Source organism: Puntigrus tetrazona, chromosome 21 (assembly GCF_018831695.1).
Source record: "Puntigrus tetrazona isolate hp1 chromosome 21, ASM1883169v1, whole genome shotgun sequence".
NCBI classification, from domain to species: domain Eukaryota; kingdom Metazoa; phylum Chordata; class Actinopteri; order Cypriniformes; family Cyprinidae; genus Puntigrus; species Puntigrus tetrazona.
The window spans coordinates 10,521,986-10,543,970 of record NC_056719.1 but is presented as its reverse complement, the minus strand read 5'-3'; the positions used below and the strand labels follow the sequence as shown (position 1 = coordinate 10,543,970).

The following is a 21,985-nucleotide window of genomic DNA, read 5'->3' as shown; positions in this document are numbered from 1 at the left end:
AAAACAAAAAAAACGTTAAGACTACAAGCAGAGGCTTTTGGCAGCCAGCAGATTGCATGAAATCTCAAATAGTACAGTAAGTCTTAGAGTAAGTAGGTTTTAGTGATAAGTACAGTGTTATGCAAGCCTTTTAATGACTTCTTTAAAGTTTATTTATAATAAACATGAACTTGATATCCTCAGTAACTCTCTTTCTCTCTCGGTTTTATTGTGATCAACAAGCAGGGGGCATCCAAGAGAAGAGCTCACTCTATAGCCAGACTAGCGAAGGCAGCTAAAAGGCTTTTGATGTGTGCAATATTTACAATCTATACAACTTTGTAAGCCCGCCTGCTCTTTCGTGCATGATTCACAGTAATTTATTGCACAAAAACCATTATATATTATGATTAGATGTGCAGTGAAGAGGATATGAAATGTTCTTGGCTGCATGACTTGACCTCAGATGACTCCAGTAAATGCTCGTCATGAGCACATGTTGAACATAAACACAGCCTGAAGCCTGTCAAGCCACCGAGGATAAAATTGTAACCAGAAGCTGAAGGAGGTTTGATCATTTTTATTACAGAGGCAATATCCCACACTTATCCTGAATGTGTGGACAGGACATTCAAGCTTTATACAGAGTAATTATATAAACTCTTCCAGATCACAACACGTAACAAATAGAATTAAGTGCAAGCAAATGTGACCGTGAGAAAACAAAATACATGAAAATGACTGCTGCCCTACTGACCTGATTACCAAAAATGGGTCATTTTTAAATATAACAAGACCATCAACCTCAAAGTAAAGGTATGGCTATGAGAAACCCAGCACTAATATCAGATATTTGCAAAGTTGGTCATTCCATGACCGTGTCAGTTACAAAATGTAACTTTGCTGGTGATATTAATAGTGAATTGAGTAAATACTGTGTAAAACGTGCAATTCCCTCCAGCCATTTTCTATTCATCTTAATAGCTATATAGAAATTATAACTTACAGTAAATATGGGCATAACATTGGCCACCCTGCCCTCTAGATATTTGTAAAGCAAAAACATATTGTTTGATCACTTATACCTTCATACGTTCCCCAGCTTTCGTGATGCAAGGAAGCAAAACGTTTAAAAACAGACTAAAGGGATGACTTCGGTATAGTATGTTTCGGTTTTGTTTGGAGTTTACTCAATCTTATACTAGTGATTAAGATGTCATGTGACCCACAGAAACGCACTTTAATGATACAGCCAGGTCAACAGTAATGCCGAAAATTTGAGCGGTGTAGCAACACGACTGATGTTTCATTCCTGCTGAATAGTTTTACAAACCGCTCATACCATGTATAAAAAAAAAAGAAAAGAAAAAAGAAACAGTAATATTGCAAAAGGAAAAAAAAAAGCCTTACTTTACGTCACTTTGGTAACAAAACATTCAAGTTCCTGAGAGAGTCTGATCACCCACACCCTTCAAATGTAGCCACTGAAGAAGACCCCCGGCTTGCGTCCTTTGGGGTTGGTCCCTTGTTTACCTGAGAGAGGGAGAGGGGCGGAGCCTCAAGTGGGTAGGCTTTTCTGGGATTGGCGGTTTGTCGCCCCGAGGTGGTGTTTGGGAGGGCGGAGACTCACTGGACACACTAAAGGTTTTCATGAGCTGAGCAACCCGTCCCCGTCCCAAACAGCTCTCCTCAACTACCTCAGATCCCACATCCACAGAAAACGCCCGTTTAGAGGCAGCGACCACTCGAAAATCACCTGCAAATGGAGAGAGAGAACGAGAGAGAGATGAGACAAGGACTTGTGACCTTCAAGGTCTGTTTTTCTAGGTGACAACTTCAAAACATTCTCACACTTTTGCTTTTTCCCCTCTCGCTCATTTTTCCGCTTCTCTTTGCACTCACTTCTAGCTTTTTTTTTCCCCCGCCCCTTTTTAGTGTCTCTGGCTCTTTTTTCCTGGGCTGCAGACTGCCAGACCGGAGGTCGTCGGCGCAGGAAGTAGAGCAGGGACGCAGCTGGGTGTAGTTGGTGTGTGTGTGTGTGTGTTTGTGTACACGGTTATGGGCGCGTAAGAGTGTGCGGTTATACTGTGTGTGTGTGTGTGTGTAATTGAGAGATGGAGGGATGGAAGATGAGGAGAGGAGGGCCGCAGGGATGGCGGCGGAGAGCAGACAGACGCTGCTCAGACACCAGAAGGCTTGAGGAGCTGCTTATTTTTAGCCACGTCCCCAGGGGACACAGATGTGTGAGTGCGTTCGCTCTCTTTCGCTCGCTCTCACAAACACATATACCCCTTCTCCTTTACACACACAAACTATGACACACATTTTACCCCATCGCAAACTCTTTCTCCTCAAAACACACCCTCAGACGCACACTCACACACCCCGGTCGAAGACACGAACCAGTGTCAGTGGAAATGTCCCAGTACTGAATTACAAAACATTCTTAAAGTGAGACTGGTTCAGTTTGTGTCTGCTTTAAGACCTTGTTTTTTCCCCCTTTTCTCTCACATTAACCTATTACTTGGGTAAATCTCCAAAATATATACAATCGTGTACAAAAACATACAATCACGTTCAAAAATATTTACATGAATACATTTTAAATTATTTTAACGGTAATAAGACTGCCTTATTGATTTATTCTATTAATACTTAAAAAAAAATAAATAAATAAATAAATTTTTAAAGAACATTTAACATTATGCTTATATTTGATGATAAATAATAATAATAATAATAATAATAATAATAATAATAATTATTATTATTATTAATAAAAATAATAATAACATTCAATTAAAATAAAAAATTAACATTATCTAGATAATAATACAAATATAATATATTAATAATAGTAATTCATAAAGCAAAAACATTAAAAATTATATATACAGCTTTTAAATGAGTTTTTGGGGGGTGAAATATGACCCAGATGTGTTTGATGGATTTCATGACATAGACTTATGTAAGTCACTTGCTTCTCAAGTCCTGCCCCATCTTCTTCTTTCTGCCCTCCTTCCTTTTTTTTCCTCCCTCCTCCTCCCTCCCTCTCTCTCTCTCTCTGTCTGTCTCTCCCTCCCTCTGTCTCTCTCTCTGTCCCTCCCTCCCCTCCCTCCCCGTGGCCCCTGACCTGTGGTTCCTGTGTTAATGTCCTCTCGCCGCACTGCGTGGGCCTGCCACTGATTGTCTCACTGTGTTGTGTGGTCGCCACGGAAACCCTGGATAGGCTCCAGCGACTGAAGCGGACACACATGCGTGCACAGCGCGCTCTCACACACACACACACACACACACACACTCACAGAGTCACACTCGTGATCTAAAGCTGTTTGTTCCACCGCATTTTCCACGCCCCACTAGTAGTCCGTTCCGTGTCCTACAAACACACGCATGTGTGTTTGCGTGCCTGTCCGTGACTCTGTTCACACACACACAAACTCCCCGCTGATAGCTGACACCAGCGTAACGACTACGCCTCTCTCCCTCAACGCTCGCCGCCGATTGCCGTTTTCCATCCTCCCATAACCTCTCCGAACCTGAGACGCTTTCACAGAGCTGTCACATCAAAAAAAAAAAAAAAAAAAAAAAAAAAAAAAAAAAAAAAGCTGAAACCAAACTCTGTCCAGGCCGGCCAAAGCTGCCCCCGCCGGCCTCACCGTGCAATCACTTGTGACAAAGCCTGTAAGCACCTGATCGCAACGAAAACCGGTCTCTGTTTGCCCTGTCAATAACTGCCGAGCGTGTCCGTGAAAGCGAGAATGCATTCGACGGGATGTTTCCAATTTCACAGTCACCATATGCAGACAGAACAGATGAGCCGCTAAAAAGCACGCTATCTCTTTAAATGCCCCCACCTCGGAGAACGAGAGAAGGGGGTGGGGGTGGGGGTTAGAAGTGGGGCAGAGGGCAGAATTCGGAGCGGCACGTCTGTGCGCTGAGCCAGGCCGCGGGGGTCACGGCTGCCAGGGGAGGTGGGGAGGGGGCCGAGCGGAGGCTGGGGGCCCTGTCACTTATCAGCTCCGGCCGAGCGTCGCCCAGGGCCAGAGTCGGGAAGCAGCGCTGGAATGTGTGTCCTTCCCTCTGAAGGTGAAGAGAAGGGACGCACACACACACACACACGTGCGTGCATGCAGAGACGAAGCGAGCAGCTGTGGGAAGCTGTTGCTTTTACGCACATGCCAGGATGAACATACACGCAATTCGCACACATTCCCGTGACTTACACGCTCTCGATCCCACTACAAAGTTAAACGCTCCCACTGATGAAACATTACCATGTAGTCATTCACACATTCTACCGAGTTTTAGTTTATTTTATTTTTTTACAACCATCGAGTTACAACAATATGCAGCCTGGATGATCTTAGATGATTCTCTACTTTAAAAAGTGCCTCGTTTAACCTTACCTGGCCTATGTATGGCTTTATAGCTTGCAGTTCATGTGCGTGTCCGGCAGGGGGCGATGGAAACAGTAGTGGTGTAATTCCTCATAACACACACTGGGTGGCGTAATTTGAGCTTTTTGAGTGAGTCATAACATCTGTTGAGGTGATTCACACCACCAGGATAGTGTTTACAACAAATGGTCATTAAAAACCACCCAGGAGATGATCAAGATATCGTTTTTAAAATAAGCTAGAAGAGATTTCAAACAAAGGAGTAGCCAAGGAAATCAGTCGTAATATTTCAGAGACATTTGTTTCTGCCTCTAAGCCTGTTAATTTCTGTTGTTAGACAAAGATCTGGCAGATCATAAAGCTTCCAGTAACAAGTATTTTATTAAAAATAAAACATAATAATAATAATAATAATAATAATAATTCTTATATTCTGAATTTATTTTTTTGTAAAAGTGTGATCTTGTAAAGACAGACAAGAAATGTCTGACTCATATTTAACCCCAAATAATGATAATCATCATCATCATCATCATCAATAACAATAACCACCATCTAATAATTAATAATAATAAATTATAAACAAAAAATGTGATCTAGTATGAAAAAAACCTATATAATTAGGGACAATTAATTTTGACAAAATTCCTCAAATTCTCATTTCCTATACTGTCAAGAAATTAAGATGGCATTACAGTAAAACAATACTTCTACTATTACAATATTATAGTATTTATATAAAGATATATATATATACACAAATATATATATACAAAGATGAAAAAACTGTCTATAATTAAATATAAGAAAAAAAGTGCATTATATTTTAAATAAAAAAATAAAACCTAGTATAAAAATAAACCTTCAGAAGGATTAATGCAATGCATTCTGACATTTTACTCTTATTATTAATGCTAATTGTCATTTACCATAAAAAAAAAGACTTATTTTTATTAAAAAGTATAAAGGCTATATAGCAGATTCTTATTATATATATTTTCATTACATTAGTGAAAATATAAATTTTTGATCTTGACCTTTTTTGAGAGGTTCTGATGAGAATCAGATTTGCTCTAGACATGTACAAACCTTCCTTGCTATCAAAACAAACGGTAAAAGTCACGAAAATCGGCGTTACAGTGAATGTGACGTCAGTGTCAAATAAAACCATTCATGCTCAGATTAGCAACAGAAAGATCAGCATAAATTTTCTCCGACTAAGGAATTATACATTTGTTTGTCTGAAAAAAAAAAATAAAAAAAATAAAAACAAATAATTCACACAGGCGTATATATATTTATACACTGCTGGACTGGAAGGATTCACAAACAGCAGACTCTCACCTCTGTTGATCTGTGGTTTGGGAGTGTCTTGGGGATGGAGTCTGGAGGTGTCAGGCAGCTGATTGGTCGTCCTGTCCTCCGTGTCTGTATAGCCAGGTCTGCCGAGAGCCGAGGGTGTCAGGAGGCAAGATCTCGAGTGGGCCCGATAGCAAATAGAGGACGAGAGTGCTGAGTCATCCTCTGAGTGTCCTGACTCAGCCTCCTCTTTGGACTCCTGAGGCTGATGGGATACCTGCCATAGAAACAAATAAACCATTTATAAAACGCGTACAAGCCGGACTGTGTATCCAGCTTCGGTTTTAAACTGAGCACTATGTCACTGTCCTAAAACCTCCCATATGGGAAACGGGAGAGAAAACCCACAGATGATATCTTTTTAATGTCTTGATTATTTCTCGTAGACTAGATTAAATCTAGAGCAAATGGGAACTTCAGCTAAAATCTCACGCTTCTCAGATCTGTCTCCTGAAAAACGGACCACAGCCATTTCACATGTCTGTGAGCAGAGATTTTACTATCAAGACGTATATCAGATGCCTCTCATTGGTCTCACATTTTGTGAGGAATATTTAAGACAAAAATGATACTCCAGGCCATAACAGATTAAGCTCTGTACAACCTCTTTCTATGTTTTATTTTTGTAAAAAAAATAAAAAAAAACATTTCTATCTATCTATCTATCTCCTAAAAATGACTTCAAATAAAAAACAAAATAAATATAGTAGCCTAGAAAATTGCCTAAAATAAAATAAAATATAATAGCTAAATAATGAGCTGAAATAATGAAATAAGTCTTAAAAAGAGTTTAATGACTGTAAAATAAAATAAATCATCCAATAAAACAACCTTTTATCGTTACTAACAGCTTATTAATTCAGTAATTAATTAATATAGCCTGTAAATGAAATATGACTAATAACTAAAGAGCCTAATACGAAAAAAATAAATAAATAATAAAATCTGGAACAGCCAAAGATAATACATTGCAAGCCTGGACTATAAGAAACACAGACAGTTTAGTGTCTCACACACACACACACACACACACGATGGAAGAGAAACATGTGATGTGCAAGGACTTGCCCTGCCCAGGGGCTTGTGGATATTGAGGGATAAATCTGTGATGGAAAGAGAGGGAAATGGAAAAGAGAGGGAAAGAGAGGTCCCTGCCCAAACCCCAGGGGACAGTCCCACAATCCCATCCATCTGTGACTGACAGGCGCGCCGTCTCGCCCGCTTTAATTCCCTGATCAACTTTATCAACCATCTGCTCTTGAAGAACTCAGGGACCCAAATCAGCCCCTGGGCTCTCTCAGGTCCTCCTGCAGAGCACACACAGCCTGCCTGTTCTCATGCTCTCTGACACACGGGCCACACACCGAGAGCAACGCTCCACGCTCTCCTTCAGCATTTCAAACGAGCTGCAATATGTTTTATAGATCTCAATCAATTAGGCTTATATACATGTACACAGATTATGAATTTTATTCCTCCGGGTCTGGGAATGACGGGAGGCACGCTAATGATCAGGTTGCTCATGAATACGAATTGCATGGCATGTGCTGATTTGCTGAAAGGTAGACACAGCGGAAAGAAGTAGTTTTTGATCAGTGTCTGCACACACACACACACACACGCGCGTCTAAAACAAGGTTTAAAGTGAATGTTGTTTTCAGCTGTTGCGGGGTCGAGAGTCTGAGACAGGTGTGATCGGAGTGGCAGAGAGCGACAGCTGAGGGTAAAAGGATCTCAAGATGAGAGCACAAGGACAGCTGCTCTGACCTTCAGCGCCCCCCTCCACCCGGAGCAGAGTGCCAGAAGAGACCACCGACATTCTGGGGAGGACATTCCTTCACACACACACACACACACACACTCTATGTTTACACTGTAAGCGGATGACGTGACAAAATTAGAACGGAGTCGGGTCGGCGTAGACAGGACTGAGTCGAATATATGCTGACCCATTTTTATTAACATTTACAGGGTTTTTTAATAATTAAAAATCGCAAATTATATTATTATTATTAAGATTACATCATAATTATTAATATATAATGTATTCAATTAAATAATCTGTAACGGAATAAAATTAGTATATTTATAATTTTGTTAGTATTAGTGCAGAATAAAAATTTCTTAGATAAGATAAACTATTTTAATTTTAAAACTGAATGTTTTAGTGTTTCTGGAAAAAGGCGGAAAAGGCAGAAAGTAAGAAACAAAGAAGAGAATGTACAATGTGCTGATCTGCTCTGTGTTAAACGGCAGTAATGTCCATGAACAGAGGCTGTTAGATGACGGGACTTTCCAAAGGCCTGTGGCGTAAATGAGATCTCTGTGGTCATATAGCATATCACGTCGGTCTTTATGGGCCTGTGATTATGAAAAATGACTTGGAATTGTGACGAGTTTTTCAATTCCCTGTACCAAAAACTTCTACACCTGCTTAATTCCAAGAAATAGATTTTTGGTAACATTAGATTACACAAGTTTCATCTATTTTAATGTAGCAATACATGCAAACGGAAACACAAAACAAAACAAAAAAAACATCACTTATTTATTTTATAGTTTTTATTTAAATAATATCATAATATATTTTTGTGTACTGTATGTACATAGAAATACACACACAGTACATATTTTACAAATATTTGTGTGCATACATGCATTTATATTATATAAATTTAATTTATAAACAAAATTTTTGTTAAATATACATGTATGTGCACAAATATATATATATATATATATATATATATATATATATATATATATATATATATATATATACACACATACACTTTTTACACCTTTATAACAAAAGCTCTACTAAATATACCTATATAAAAACAGCTGTACTAAACTATACTTGTTCTAATAAACATATGAATGGCAGTACTTACATTTTCTAAAGGTGTTGATGGCTTTTCTTCATTTACAGGCATCTGCAGAATATTATGAGAAGAGATTTACAAAATAGGCCGCACTTATGTTGAAGTATTGTGTTGTGAATCATTTTTGAACATCATTTCCTCTGCAATACCAAAACACACCTGTGGAGGCGCCAGAGTCCTTAACTCTTTGTCACTGTTGTCCTGTGAAAACAAAAAGACTTCAGACAGAGCAAAACTCTTCCACACCTCTATATATCATTTTATCATAACAAAAGCTGATGAAACAATCCTGTCAGCCCATCTACTTTATGATCAGTTAAAAATCTGAAGGCGTTCAGATGTTTTTTGTGACTCTTGCGTGGCTCTTCATTAACTGGCAACCATGCGCCACATGTGCCGATGTTCAGGGCCAGATGTTTGCGTTTAGCAAGTGGAGGATCATAGTGTGGTGATACTGGCCAGCACATCTCCTCCCAAGAGTGCGTTCGCTGAGCACGGTGTTGCCATGGAAACCCTAGTGCGAACCCCCCACCCACCTTAGTATAACAGGAAAAAGAAGGTGGTGAGATCTCCACATACAGAGTAAAAACCTTGGACAGACCGTTTAAAAAAAAACAAACAAAAAAACACTTTGTTTACGAGATCCTAAACCAGAAACAGTAGAACTCGCACACAATGAAGGGTTGGTTCACCCAAAAAAAAATGACAATCGAGTCATTACTTACTCACCTACATGTCATTCCAAACCTGTAAGACCTTTATTCATCGTCGGGAGACAAATTAAGATATTTTTGAAAAAAAATAAATAAATAAATAAATAAATCTAAGAGCTCTCTCACCATCCATAGACAGAAATGCAACTGCAATATTCTCTGGAAACAAAGCAAGGATATTGGTAAAATAGTGCATATGACATCAGTGGTTCGGCTGAAATTTTCCAAAAGCTACGAGGATAGTGTTCAAAGAAAACAATAATATAAATTTATGAATTTATTATTTTCCCCAGAGTTACCGTCACCTGCCATTTTGGAGAGTAGCCCAGAATGTAATCAACATAAGTTGCGTTCAATGGAAAGCATACACATGCTAAACCTAAACAACGCTGATTACGCTGATTATGTTCTGGGGTATCCACCAAAACGGCAGAAGATGGTTCCTCGGGGAGAAGAATTGTTGAATAAATTATGCTACTATTGTTTTCTTTGCCCGCAAAAAGTATTCGACTACTGATTCTACCGACTATTCTACTGATATCCTTGCTGTGTTTCTGTAGATCACTGCACTTTCGTTGCCGTCTATGGATAACTCTCATATTTGATCAAAAACATCTTAATTTGTGTTTTGAAGATCTCGAACGACACAAGGAGGGAGTAATAAATGACAGAATAAAAAAAAAATGTAAATCCCGCTTTTCATAACAGGGCAGTAGATTTCAAGTCAAATACGTTTTCATCGCCTCACATTGCTTCAAATTTCTTTTTTACATGGTTGGAAAGTTGTCTCATCATTCCCGTTAAGGACAGTTTATCGGTTCAAAAATCGCACGGACGCCAACCGGCCCCAAACAGACGACGAACATATTGATAGATGAGAAGAGAGATGGAGCCATAAAGAGCTGCGCAATGAAAGAGTTGTTGTGCCTGAGAGATGGAGAGGTGGGTGGGTGTGGGAGGTTTTTTTTTTTTTTTTTTTTTTTTGAAAGGATGAAAAGGAATAATGGAGGAGAAGGGAATGAAAAAAGGAGGAAAGGGGAAAGGAAGGCGCGAAAAGAGGGAGAGATGGAGGTTGTGATTTATTTGGCTGTTGAACGATGACTCTCCCTGTGGAGAAAGTCCGTCTCGCTGCCCCTCGGCTGTGTCCGAGATTAATGGCGGCAACAGGAAGGTCACCTACACACACAGCCGCATGAATACACAGCGGCACCAATTTAAGAGTTGAGCAAATGTGGAAGTAAACAAACACGCGCATGTGAGAGCAACAACACACCTTAAAGTTGAGCTGAACTCCCGAATGTGCTTTAGGAGGAAGGTTTTCTCGCCCTGATCGTACAGGTTCCGCTGATGTTCGGTTTACCAAGTTGCTCTTCAAAGTGCTGGGCTGGTTGCTGAAATGCATGACGAGACGTGTGAAAACACGACGCGCAGATATATACGCCCTTCACAGTCAAACAAGCACGTTCACGACAGAAATGATTTCAGATATTCATTCGCAGATTTGCTCATTAGCTGTGTTCTTATGTTTACACGCCCTTTGCGCAAGAGAAATGAAAACAAATGTATGTAATTTTTTTTTTTTTAATTTATGGGTCAGGAAAAAATATTTCAGCAATATTTCAGAATATTTCAGCTATAAATAAACACTGTGCTTTTCAACGTCCTGAAAAAGGAAAGTTTATAACAAATTAATAAATATGCAATGTGTCCCAAATTAGCGTATTAGAATTATTTCTGATCGATCACGCGACGATAAAGTCTGAAAATTAAGCTTTTCTACCTTATCGACCCCAAACATCAGTGTAAATTATAATTATATAGTAGTAAAACCCAAAATAAACGAAATCGTAATGACACCAAATCTCATATTCTAGGTGGTTTATAGCATTAAATGGAAATGGTTTTTGTTCAGAATTAGAACAACATTCGTACTGTGAATTGTTAAGGACGCTGGCCGTTTTTCTCTCTCCAAACCCTGAATAGATGATCTTGGAGGATTTGAGCTCATCCATCTCTCCAATGACAATGACCTGCACGTCTCCATCTCGTCCCAGCAGCCAGCTGACACTCTTGCTATTAGCTACAAAGAGAGAGAGAAGAAGAAGAAGAAGAAAAAAAAAAAAAAAGAGAGCCTCAGTGGTAAGCCTACTTGAAACACAGTAAGCCTAGATTAGTAATTCTCATTTACATATTTAACCACATTATCATACTTTAGAAATAGTTACACATTCCTGTTCATAAATATTTTACTATTTCTGTTCTTGAGCATATTCATATATTCTTATGAATGCACTCCACTATAACAGGAAGATTAAATATGTTAAAAGGAACAAATACTGAAAAACATTTTAAGGCTACTTACTGGATCAATAAAGCTAAACGATATCTCATAACTACACATTCCTTTATGAGAAGCTAATTAAAGTCGCCAAGTCTTTCCTTGAAATAATGCAAACAAATATGGAGTTGTGCACCGTGAGACACAAATGGTTACAATTTTTTAAAAAATTAAGAAAAGTGATTTGTACTGTGTAGAGAGATAGAGACATAAGAATAGAGAGAGAGAGAGAGAGAGAGAGAGAGAGAGAGAGAGAGGAGGAAAAAGTCTGACAGAAAGTAAGGAAACCCTCCCATGATGAACTGGTTCTTCTTGCAGGCCTTGTGGCAAAACAACAAGATTCCAGTTGAACGGCTTGACTAACACACTCGTGATCCCAGTCAAGACAAAACGATCATGTCAAACCAAACAGGCCGGACTGCCATAAAAAGGACCACGTGAAAGGAAGAGCAAATGAGCAGAAACCAAAGAAGAAGTTGAGTTGTTTTTGTGTTTGAAATATCCCCCGTTTAAAATTATGTTTTTGCTTGTTTCAAATATATAATAATTGCTGACTACGCATTCCTCCCAAAACCGAAACACTTTATCAGAGACCAGTTTTCACTACTAACTAGCTGCTTATTAGCATGACTATTATAAGTATTGGTTGTTTATGTACTTATGAAGTACATATGCTGCATTACCGTACAGGCACATCACCAATCCTACCTAAACCTAACTATCTTACTACTAATAAATAATAAAAAAAAAAAAAAAAAAAAAAATAACCAAAGAAATAAATTGAAGCTAATCAACTGAACGTTTGAAAAGTCTAATCCTTATATATATATATATATATATATAAATAAAAATCTCAAGTCTGAATATTTTCCAGAGTATTTGAATTTTTTTTTTTTTTTTTTTTTAGCCATATTGGGCCTTAAAAGGGTTACGACAAAAAAAATATCTTGTAATAGAGATCTAGTCTATGTCCTTTTTACTCAAAACCTTACACTTAGACCTGGTCTCTCCATCAAAATACACGACTGTTTAATTTCATTCGTAAAATGTGTTAAAAGTTTCTGAAAGAAGTCTCTTATTCTCACCAAAGCGGCGTTCGCTTAATCAAAAATACAGTAAAGCTGTAATACAATAAACTTCTATTACAACTTAAAACCAGTGTTTTCTACTTCAAATCACAAGACATCACATCCACATCATCTATTCACAACAGACGATAATTAAATCTACAATCCCTACATTCTCAGTGTGTTTTGAACGACTGCGTTTCCTGTACACTTCCTGCTTTGTTGGCAGTTATCTGTGTGAGGGAATGGAACTTGGCCTGGCTGACATTTCCTTTCTTGCTCTAAAACTGGGTCAGTAACAGAAGTGTTTCCTCCGTGTTGTGTAGCCCGCTCACTCAACGCAAGGGTCAGGACGTCTCTAGAGACTCTCTTTATTGTGTTACTTTATTACGGCATTGTACTTTTGTGTGACGGAACCTTGAAAGACTTATTGAAATTTTATCCACTTTGCTAACAGACACCCCGGTCAGTAGGACAGGCTTGCACAGAAAGTCTAAATCTTGTATCGGTATGTCTCGGGGAAACCACTGACCTGCAAGAACAGCTGCCGTTGTCTCAAGGAGATAAAGGGCTCGCTGTTCTCCTCTGAGGTCTGAAACTCAGGGACCTGATAATAACTGCTTTGTTATTGAGCAAAGACGACTTCCTCCTGGAGTTATGCACGTCGACCTAAATTACTGCATTGAACTTCCTTGTAAACCCAAAGGGAATGGCTATACAGTGGCCTCAAAAATCTTCTGCACGGCATTGTAATATTTTTACTTCATTGACTAATCCAGTTTGAGACGATCTGTCAAAGTTCTGGCTCTTCCAGTACCGAAGCCGATACGCCAGATTCCAAAGCCCTCTGTACGTCTAACCAGTTTAAACGGGTGTAACTTTGGCTAATCAACGTAAAGTTTCATTTTTCGTTCTTTTTCGCAGCTCTGCGTCTCTTTTGCCGTTTTACAGATACCCTCTATCTCTCCGATGCATTCCTCTCATATCTCAGCAGTTTACTCCTCCCTCCTACCAGCCGTCCTCCTCACGGAAGTCTCGCATCTGTGACGTCTGTGACCTTCAGCGTGGTGAAATTGAGGGGGAAAAAAACGTTCATGTTGTACGTAGTTCTCGTTTGTGGCGTTTTCGGTGAAGAGGTTCTTTAACTAACATGAGATTCTGTCGCGACAATTGTCTATTGACGCATGGACACGTCCTTCTTAGCCTGCAAACGTCTCCGGTTGTGTTTTGTCAGTGACGTGGATGTTCCCAGTCGCAGCATCACAGTAGCTCTCAAATATAATTACACTTGCGTTTCAGAACGCTTTCTGTCGTCCAAACATCCGTGCTCCCACCTCTGTGAACCTATCCCGATGTCACAAGATGTTTTTCCGTGGCTTTCAGCTCAGCTACTCGGTCCCGACTGAGTCATGTGCCACATTAAGATCCTGACCATATTAAGTCATTTAAAGGCAGCAATAAAAAGCCAGAGCGGTTTTCTGTGGCTCGCAGATGTGGGAATGGTAAACGCACTGATGAAAGATTTCGATTAGTACTTCAGATGTCCCACATGTGAACCTCGAGATGTTGTAGTTCTTTAATCTAGGCAGATCCTGAGGAGTTCCATTATGACCGTGGTGCAAAAGAACTTTAACTTTTAAAGTCAACTTGCAGAATTGTCAAAAAATTTGTTTTGTAACACTTTAAGGTGTTTTAACGATCTACCCACTACTTTTTCAAATCCAAACTCATTACTTTTTTTTGTTATGTGGAACAAAATGCCAATGGAATTAAACAAAAATAATAAAGTATGAAAAAAGGAAATAATAAATGTTATTAATTTTATTTAAATTATTACTATATTACAATTGCAACTAACAAAATACAACTAAAGACCAATTCAAAATGATAATAATAATAATAATAATAATAATAATAATAATAATAATAATAATAATAATAATAATAAGGAGAAGAAGAAGACGACAACTCAGTATTTATGGTATATTAATACACTACAATTGCAACTAAATTATAAATATTATTATTATTAATATTAATAATAATAAAACATGATGGTTAGGATTTTTGTGATGATCAATAATAATAATAATAATAATAATAATAATAATAATAATAATAATAATAAATGTGCTTGCAAATTGTTGCACTAAGTTTAAATTAAAAACATAAAATTGTACAAATTGTATCCACTGTATTAAAAGTTCTTGAAAAACTCCCAGGAAGAGTGTATAACCCCAGTGCTCACCTGTCTTTGGCTTGGGTTTGAGCGGCTCCCTCTCCAGCTTCTCCTCTCGCTCCTTCCAGCGTCGCACCTGCTCCTCGCGCATCTTGAGGAAGAGCGTCTTCTTCTGCTCGTCGTTCAGAGCGTCCAGCACATCCGGGTCGATGTACATGTCGTTCAAGATCTGCTGCAGCATGGCCGTGTGTGTGGTTCACCTGATTATATCCCGAGACTCAGCAACAGTCCTTCAGAACGAGGATGATGGTGGTAAAGACGACGAAGCCCAGCTCGGTCCGTTCACCACACACAAGCTCTCATCACTAATTAGCAGCCATAAACTGGACACGCTGTCAGAAGAAATGACAGATTACAACATCTGGAAGCAATTTGATCTCTTTAATAGTTTGTTTGCTCTTTCTCTTCCTGTGCAGATTCAGACTTTTTGTGTGTCATGTGAACAAGAAGCTTTTTTGTGTACTTTTTAATAAGCTTGAAAACCTTGAAAGCAGTTTTTAAACCTATTATTCTATTTATTTACAAAATACAAGCTTTTAAAGGGTTTCACTGCACATGTTACGCTGCACCACAAAACCAGTCAAAAGGATTTTTTTTTAGACTGAGATTAATACATCACCTAAAAGCTAAATAATCTTTCCATTCATATATGGTTTGTTAAAATGACAATTAATTTGGAATCTGAGGGTGCAAAAAAATTAAATAATAATAATAATAATAATAATAATAATAATATATATATATATATATATATATATATATATATATATATATATATATATATATATATATATATATATATATATATATATATAAAATCAGCTTAAGTAGTCCAAAAGAAGTTCTTAGTAGTGTATCTTACCAATCAAATATTACGTTTTAATATTTTTACATTAGAAAATTTACTAAATTATAATAATATAATATATAAATATTATAATAAAATATACAAATATACATGTGCTACTTAGGACTACTTTTTTGGCCAAGGGTCACACATATTACATTACAGAGATATATATTATTGTTTCTTTCTGATTTCTAAAAATAAATAAATAAATAAATAACACTGACAACTTACACAATGTACTTTTTAATAAAGAATATTTTAAATGTTTTTAAATGCAAAATGCAATTATTTGAATGAATACACGCGCTGTCTTCATAATCTAAACTTTTTTTTCCACAATTTGTTTTACACTTTAAAATCTGCAGCAGTCTTTGCATTTCAGTAAGCGTGCTAATCGCATTTGGGGGTCAAAGGTTAAGAAACATCTCCTAAAGAGCAAATGTTTACTAAAACATGTTCTCTTTTTTTTTTTTAGGCCTTACTGAGGGGATTCCTCAGGAATGGGGAGGGGGAGAGTTCTCTTCTTCTGTCATCCTCGGATCCCCCTCCTTTCACAAGACGCTTCTGCTCTATTATAACATTTTCTTATTTTGGCCGCAACTGAGCTTCGCATGCCGCGACCTCTTTAAGAAGAAACGGCGGGCGTCTCCAACTAAAAAAGCCCGAGATCACATCATACCCAAAAAAGTACAGCAACAACAGCAACTGTGACTGAGACGGTCACCCAAAAAAAAAAAAAAAAAAAAATAGTGGATGTCTGCCTGCCCCCACACAGAACGGACCGCAGTTAACGTCTAGATATGGAGATATGGTGGCGAACAGAAACAAAGTTGGTAAGAGAAGGGAGAAAAAAAAAAAAAAAAAAAGCTTGCGTGAAGAAAAATGTACTCACAGCTGGGTGCGGACGCTCCACGGCAGACTTTACTAAGAGGGAGAGTGAGTGCTTGTGTGTCCTTCTTGCCTTTGTGTATGACTTAGCTGGTGACATCACAGCATTCCATAGTCTCTCTCTCGCTCTCTCTCTCTCTCTCTCTCTCTTTTTTGCTCTCTCTAACAAACGTACGTTACGCACCGTCCCCTGCCTTCGCACAAACACACACACTTCCTTTCTGTTCCTGTAACTCTCTCTCTCAGGCTGGAGGGAAACTCAGGAAGCAGACCTCGGCTGTTGGCACTGCAAATGAAGCAGCAGCAGCATCCTGTTTTAACAGAGACAGAGGCGGGAGAGAGGAGGAGGGGCGGCTGAAGGAGAAGGAGAAAATGACACAGGACTTCATCACTCGAGCAAAGGAATTTAGAGAAAAACACCTAAGAGGGTGAATCGATCTTGATGTTACTCAGTGCCAGAAATAAAACAACTGTGCGTCAAGCAATAAGGCACTTCCTCTCTCTCTGAAATTTTCCCGGTGACCACACATACGTATTCTCCTTTGACTCTTTGTTTGCTGTAAACTAACATACAGGAAGGACGCCGGTTTGCAAGCTTAAAAGACTTTGTTAAAACACCCCAAGTTTAAAAACCCCCCCAAACTGTTGTTTTCATTGCTATGAACTCACACCAGAGGGCGCACTGCGTGCAACAAACTTTTTTTTTTTAATCTGCACTATTTATCAGAAAGAGTTTTACTGCTGTAACGAGCGCAGTAATAATTTAGGTTAATTAATAAATTAGTGATTATTAGTTTTGGCCGCACGCATTTCCAGTCCATTTCCAATCCAGCTTCCCTGGTTTTTATTTTATTCTTCTCTTTCTGTGCTTAATGGGTAGGTTGCAGATGACGGTGTTTGACTTGCAAATGCGTACTGAAATCAAAATATTTTTATCTGTATGTGGAAATGCAGACTGCATTTGCTTCGTTACGGTTTAAAAATCCTAATGTTTAATCAACAGCGCCATCTACTGGTTTTCGAGGATGGGTCTGTTATGAGTGGACCTAGAAACCTGGATTTAAAGGGATCGTTCACTAAAAAAAATAAACCTTTGTTAACGTACTCACCCTCAACTTCTATGACTTTTTCCTGTGGAACACAATTGCTGTTCCCAGTTCATTTCCACAGTATGGAAAATGCTGTGTCAGTGGAGACCTGCAACTGTTTGGTTACTCAAATTCATGAAAATCATTACAATTGTTTCTTTTGCGTTCAGCAGACAAAAGACCTTCAAACCAATTTGGAAAAACAACGAGGGTGTGTAAATGATAGAGTTTTCATTTGGGGGTAAACGATTCCTTTATAAATTAGTTTGATGAACAGGTTTAAAGTACTTTTTTTTGTCCATTTAAAAAAATAAAAATAATAATAATAATAATAATAATAATTTTTATGAACTGTTGTTATAAAAATGTTGCATCAAGATTTTTATATTAAAAAAAATGCACAAATATAAATATCTAATAATTTTTTTTTCAATGCTCTGTTAACATCGTTTATTACTAAAACATTACCCATCTTACATTTATATATCATAAACCAAAATACCAAAAATGTTCGCATCTACTGGTGTGTACTTGCGCATGACCATTTACCATAATGTCATTAATGCTTGTTTTTTTTTTTTTTTTTTTTTTTCAATGTTATTCACAATAGCCCCAACCTTTAACCTTTAATAACCACCATACCTATGTTTTAGCTTAGACATAAAAGTTTAAGACTTTTGGATCATGTCTTTTTGCTCTCAGCGGCAGAATGAAATCAAGAGTTTCATGATGAATGGACATACTAGTAAAACATACTAACTATGGGTCATGTTATGCATGCGTGTTATTTCTTTATAAATATAACAAGTAAATAATATTACTTATCTAGTGCTTTGGTTAATGCGGATATCTTTTGGTCAAATACTAGCCTATTATATTTCTTGACATCTCAGCCACGAGATGGCGCATCTCTCAACAGAGCAGATAAAACTGAAGGACTGTCAAAGGGACTTTATTACGTGCCTAAAAGAGACATTCAAGCAGTGCATTCAAATGTTCACAGCTTGCCAACTATAGCTTATGCCTGTTCACATTGTTGATCTGCTCCTTAAGACGCTAAAAACTGAAGCACAGACGCTATCTGTTACGTCCAGTAAGTGCAGATGTTCAGAAAGAACCACATGTGCTATCTGTAGATTCTTCAGTAAAGTTAACATAGGACTACTGTTTAAACTAGTTTATACTGAATTGGTAAGTATAGGTTAAATAGGCTTGCTAAAAATGTAAGAGACCTAACAGAGGCTACAACTTGGCTCAGTGTGGATAAGTAAGTGACAGATAACTGAACTAAACCAGACAAGGTTTGTGCGAAGGACAGATAACCCAAAACTGGCTTCTTGATGAAAGCACCACACCCACCAACACTTTAACACAAAAACACGGACTTATACGAGTTTATGAATAATGAATTAAAACAGAACTTCAAATTGTCCTGAAAATATATATATCTTACTACTATTCATACCACTAGTATTCATTTATATTGTGCATTCTTGTTGATTTTTACATTTCCAGATTTTACTGTGATTTCAGAAATTTTATCGTGCCTTTTCTTTTTATTATTATTATTATGGTTTTATTTCTATTCAGCTTTGTTTTGGTGATTTTTAGCACTTCAATTTCACTTTCAATTAGTACTTTTTTCATTTCTGTTAGTTGACATTTGTATAATTAAATCCTTTTGATCATTTATTTAAAAAATATATATAAATTTTTATATATATATATATATATATATATATATATATATATATATATATATATATATATATATATATATATATATATATATATATATATACACACATATATCTTACCTTTCACTGGAGAACAAGAATTTAAAATGGGAGAGAAATCAAATTATATTATGAAATATTTTTCACACGTTGGCCACAATTAATCATACCTTTTTATTCAATACTTTTCACAGCCTCCTTAACAGCGTTATTTTATAACAGAATTTTCTCTTATAATGTCTGATAAGTTTGAAGACCATCTGACTCCGTAATGGGGCTGCTTCTCTTCAGTTCACCCCGCTCATTTTCTATGGGTTCAGGTCATGGAACTGGAATGGCGATAGCTTGGTTTAGCGCCCACTGACCCATTTTTGTTTTTGTTTTGATGTTTGTTTGTGGATCACTGTCCTGTTGGAGAATCCAAACATTACCCATTATACGCATAACATTTCTAGCATGGACAGTGAGTTTTTAAATTTGTTATAGTATTTCGATCCATGATGCCACGATGTCCAGGACCTCTGGCAGAAAAATAGGCCCACCGTAATAAAAATACAGCAGTATATTTGATTGTCCATTCTGGGAATTTTTCTTGAAACCCTCCCAAACAACCTGTGGTGATTTGTAATATCTTTAGTTGATCGGAACTTCTTAGTCACTGCTCTGATCGTGGAAATGGAGATTTTTAATGCTTGAGCTTTTCTCAAAGCCACGTTCTAAATTATAAATCCTCATGTTTATAATCCCGTGAAACAGGAGCCCAAAGCTGGACGTTTTAATGTTCCCAGTCACCCAAACATGAATGGGAATATATTTCAGATATCTTAAATCATAAGAATTTTTTTTAACTTAAATAAAAGGTTAGCTTTTTTTAATGAAAGACCATTTTTTATTGTTAAACCATGCAGAATTATTTTCACAGCCTTGATCATATTTGCCAAGGGTATGAATAATATTGAGCACGACTGTATTTGTCTGCATTTGCGGTCAAAACATGGCGTCAATTAGTTGCTGCAACACGGCTATGACAAAATGTTGCTGTTATCCAGCAAAAAAAATTAAATAAAATACAAGCTTCTGTCAACTTCACAGTGGTCGTCTGTGCATGATTAAAAATTAAACGTTCACGTCTTAAATGAACTACACAGCGGTATAATTAGATTCTGGCGAATATTTGAATATTACATTAGTTAAAATGTTTACTTCATGGGCGTTATACAACAATCGCCAATGAACATCAGGATACTAGTAAATTCAAACCGCTCTCTCCGATAAAAATGTTAAACTTAAGAGACACATCAGACTAAGTTACGCCTTGTACATAAACGCTGACAGCAGCCGACGATTTTTACGATTAATCGCAGCAGCAGCAGTTTCGACATTTTTAGATGAACTGTGCAGCCCTAGAAATATGGCTTTAACATTACCTGATACCTTGGAAGCTCCCGTTCATCTCAGCCTCATTTGCTCAACAAGCGCGGGGATCACGCGATCTAAACGCCGTGTTCCGCTGCCCGTTTTTTTTAACCAATCACCTGAACCCAAATGCCACGTGACCAATGACTCTTTCTCCCCGGTGACGTCGCCACAGCGCTGATTGGTTGATAGCATCACCGCAGCGAGCGAACCCCAAAAGTTAGCAAGAAATAGTAAAATTAAACAGTTTTTAATTAATTGCCTCACATCATAAATTTATGGCACTTGTCTTTAGAATTGAACATTGGTCGGGAGTTCAGTGTATTCGCAGTTTTATAAGAGAAGTCAAGGACAACTTAGCTTCAGGTAAGTTTCATTTGGTAGCGTTACATATTTTGTTTTCTTTCAGTAGTGCTTTGTATGTACAAACAAACAAAGTATTATCATAAGAAATAATTAATACTACAAAATGTGATTATGTAGTGTAAAAAAAATAATTATTTTTCAGAATACAAATTATCAAGAGTCGAAAAAAATGTAAGAAAGGCATGACATTTTAGACAAACATTAACTAACTTTAGAAGAATGCTTAGTGAGGATGTGTTTACACAAGTTTTTTTTTTTTTTTTTTTTTTTTGGACAACATTGTCAAAACTACCCCCTTGCAATCTGAGAAAACAACTGCATTATGCAAAGGGGTCCTTAGAATCCTTGAAAGTTTGTGAATTAGAATTTTTTTCAAGGCCCTGGAAAGTTTTGGAAAATAGGCATACACAGATACAGGTCCTTGAAAGTCTTTGAATTTATTTTGTGGAAGAGGTTTTCTTGAAAACTTCTCCTTTGGCTTATGTGTTATTTCGCCAACACTTATGGCCTATGCATATTAGCTTGATTGATTTACATGCATTAAAAGTTCCCCTCGTGAAGTGCTTTGTGTTGCGTTGCCATGACTTCACGTGTGCATGAAACGTGAAAAATGTGCATTTCAAGATATTTGGCTCACCAAAGAAGAACTGTACGATGTAGC

General features: G+C 37.5%; 1 protein-coding gene across 2 annotated transcripts; it reads right to left on the bottom strand.

Annotated features, from left to right (window-relative positions):
- Positions 1 to 544: 544 nt before the first annotated feature.
- Positions 545 to 21,033, bottom strand: zgc:100829 (uncharacterized protein LOC445149 homolog). Of its 2 annotated transcripts, XM_043221557.1 has the most exons (8): positions 16,723 to 17,053; positions 14,990 to 15,312; positions 11,269 to 11,416; positions 10,610 to 10,727; positions 8,783 to 8,824; positions 8,633 to 8,674; positions 5,724 to 5,955; positions 545 to 1,735 (listed from the first exon to the last, which is right to left on the bottom strand). In XM_043221557.1, the coding sequence occupies exons 2-8, from the start codon at positions 15,159 to 15,161 to the stop codon at positions 1,509 to 1,511; spliced, it is 981 nt and encodes a 326-aa protein (XP_043077492.1). In that variant the 5' UTR covers positions 15,162 to 15,312; positions 16,723 to 17,053; the 3' UTR covers positions 545 to 1,508. The 2 variants fall into 2 exon arrangements, with proteins under 2 accessions (XP_043077492.1, XP_043077493.1); XM_043221558.1 differs by lacking the exons at positions 545 to 1,735; positions 5,724 to 5,955; positions 8,633 to 8,674 and adding an exon at positions 20,970 to 21,033 and having other exon boundaries at positions 8,786 to 10,512; positions 16,723 to 17,072.
- Positions 21,034 to 21,985: the final 952 nt, after the last annotated feature.

Coding starts and splice junctions, on each gene's coding strand:
- zgc:100829 (XM_043221557.1), bottom strand. CDS start 15,161: ATGCTGCAGCAGATCTTGAACGACATGTACATCGACCCGGATGTGCTG. Junction 10,728..11,268: donor AGCGTCCTTAACAATTCACA/GTACGAATGTTG, acceptor CATGCATTTCAG/CAACCAGCCCAGCACTTTGA. Junction 8,675..8,782: donor GGACTCTGGCGCCTCCACAG/GTGTGTTTTGGT, acceptor AATATTCTGCAG/ATGCCTGTAAATGAAGAAAA.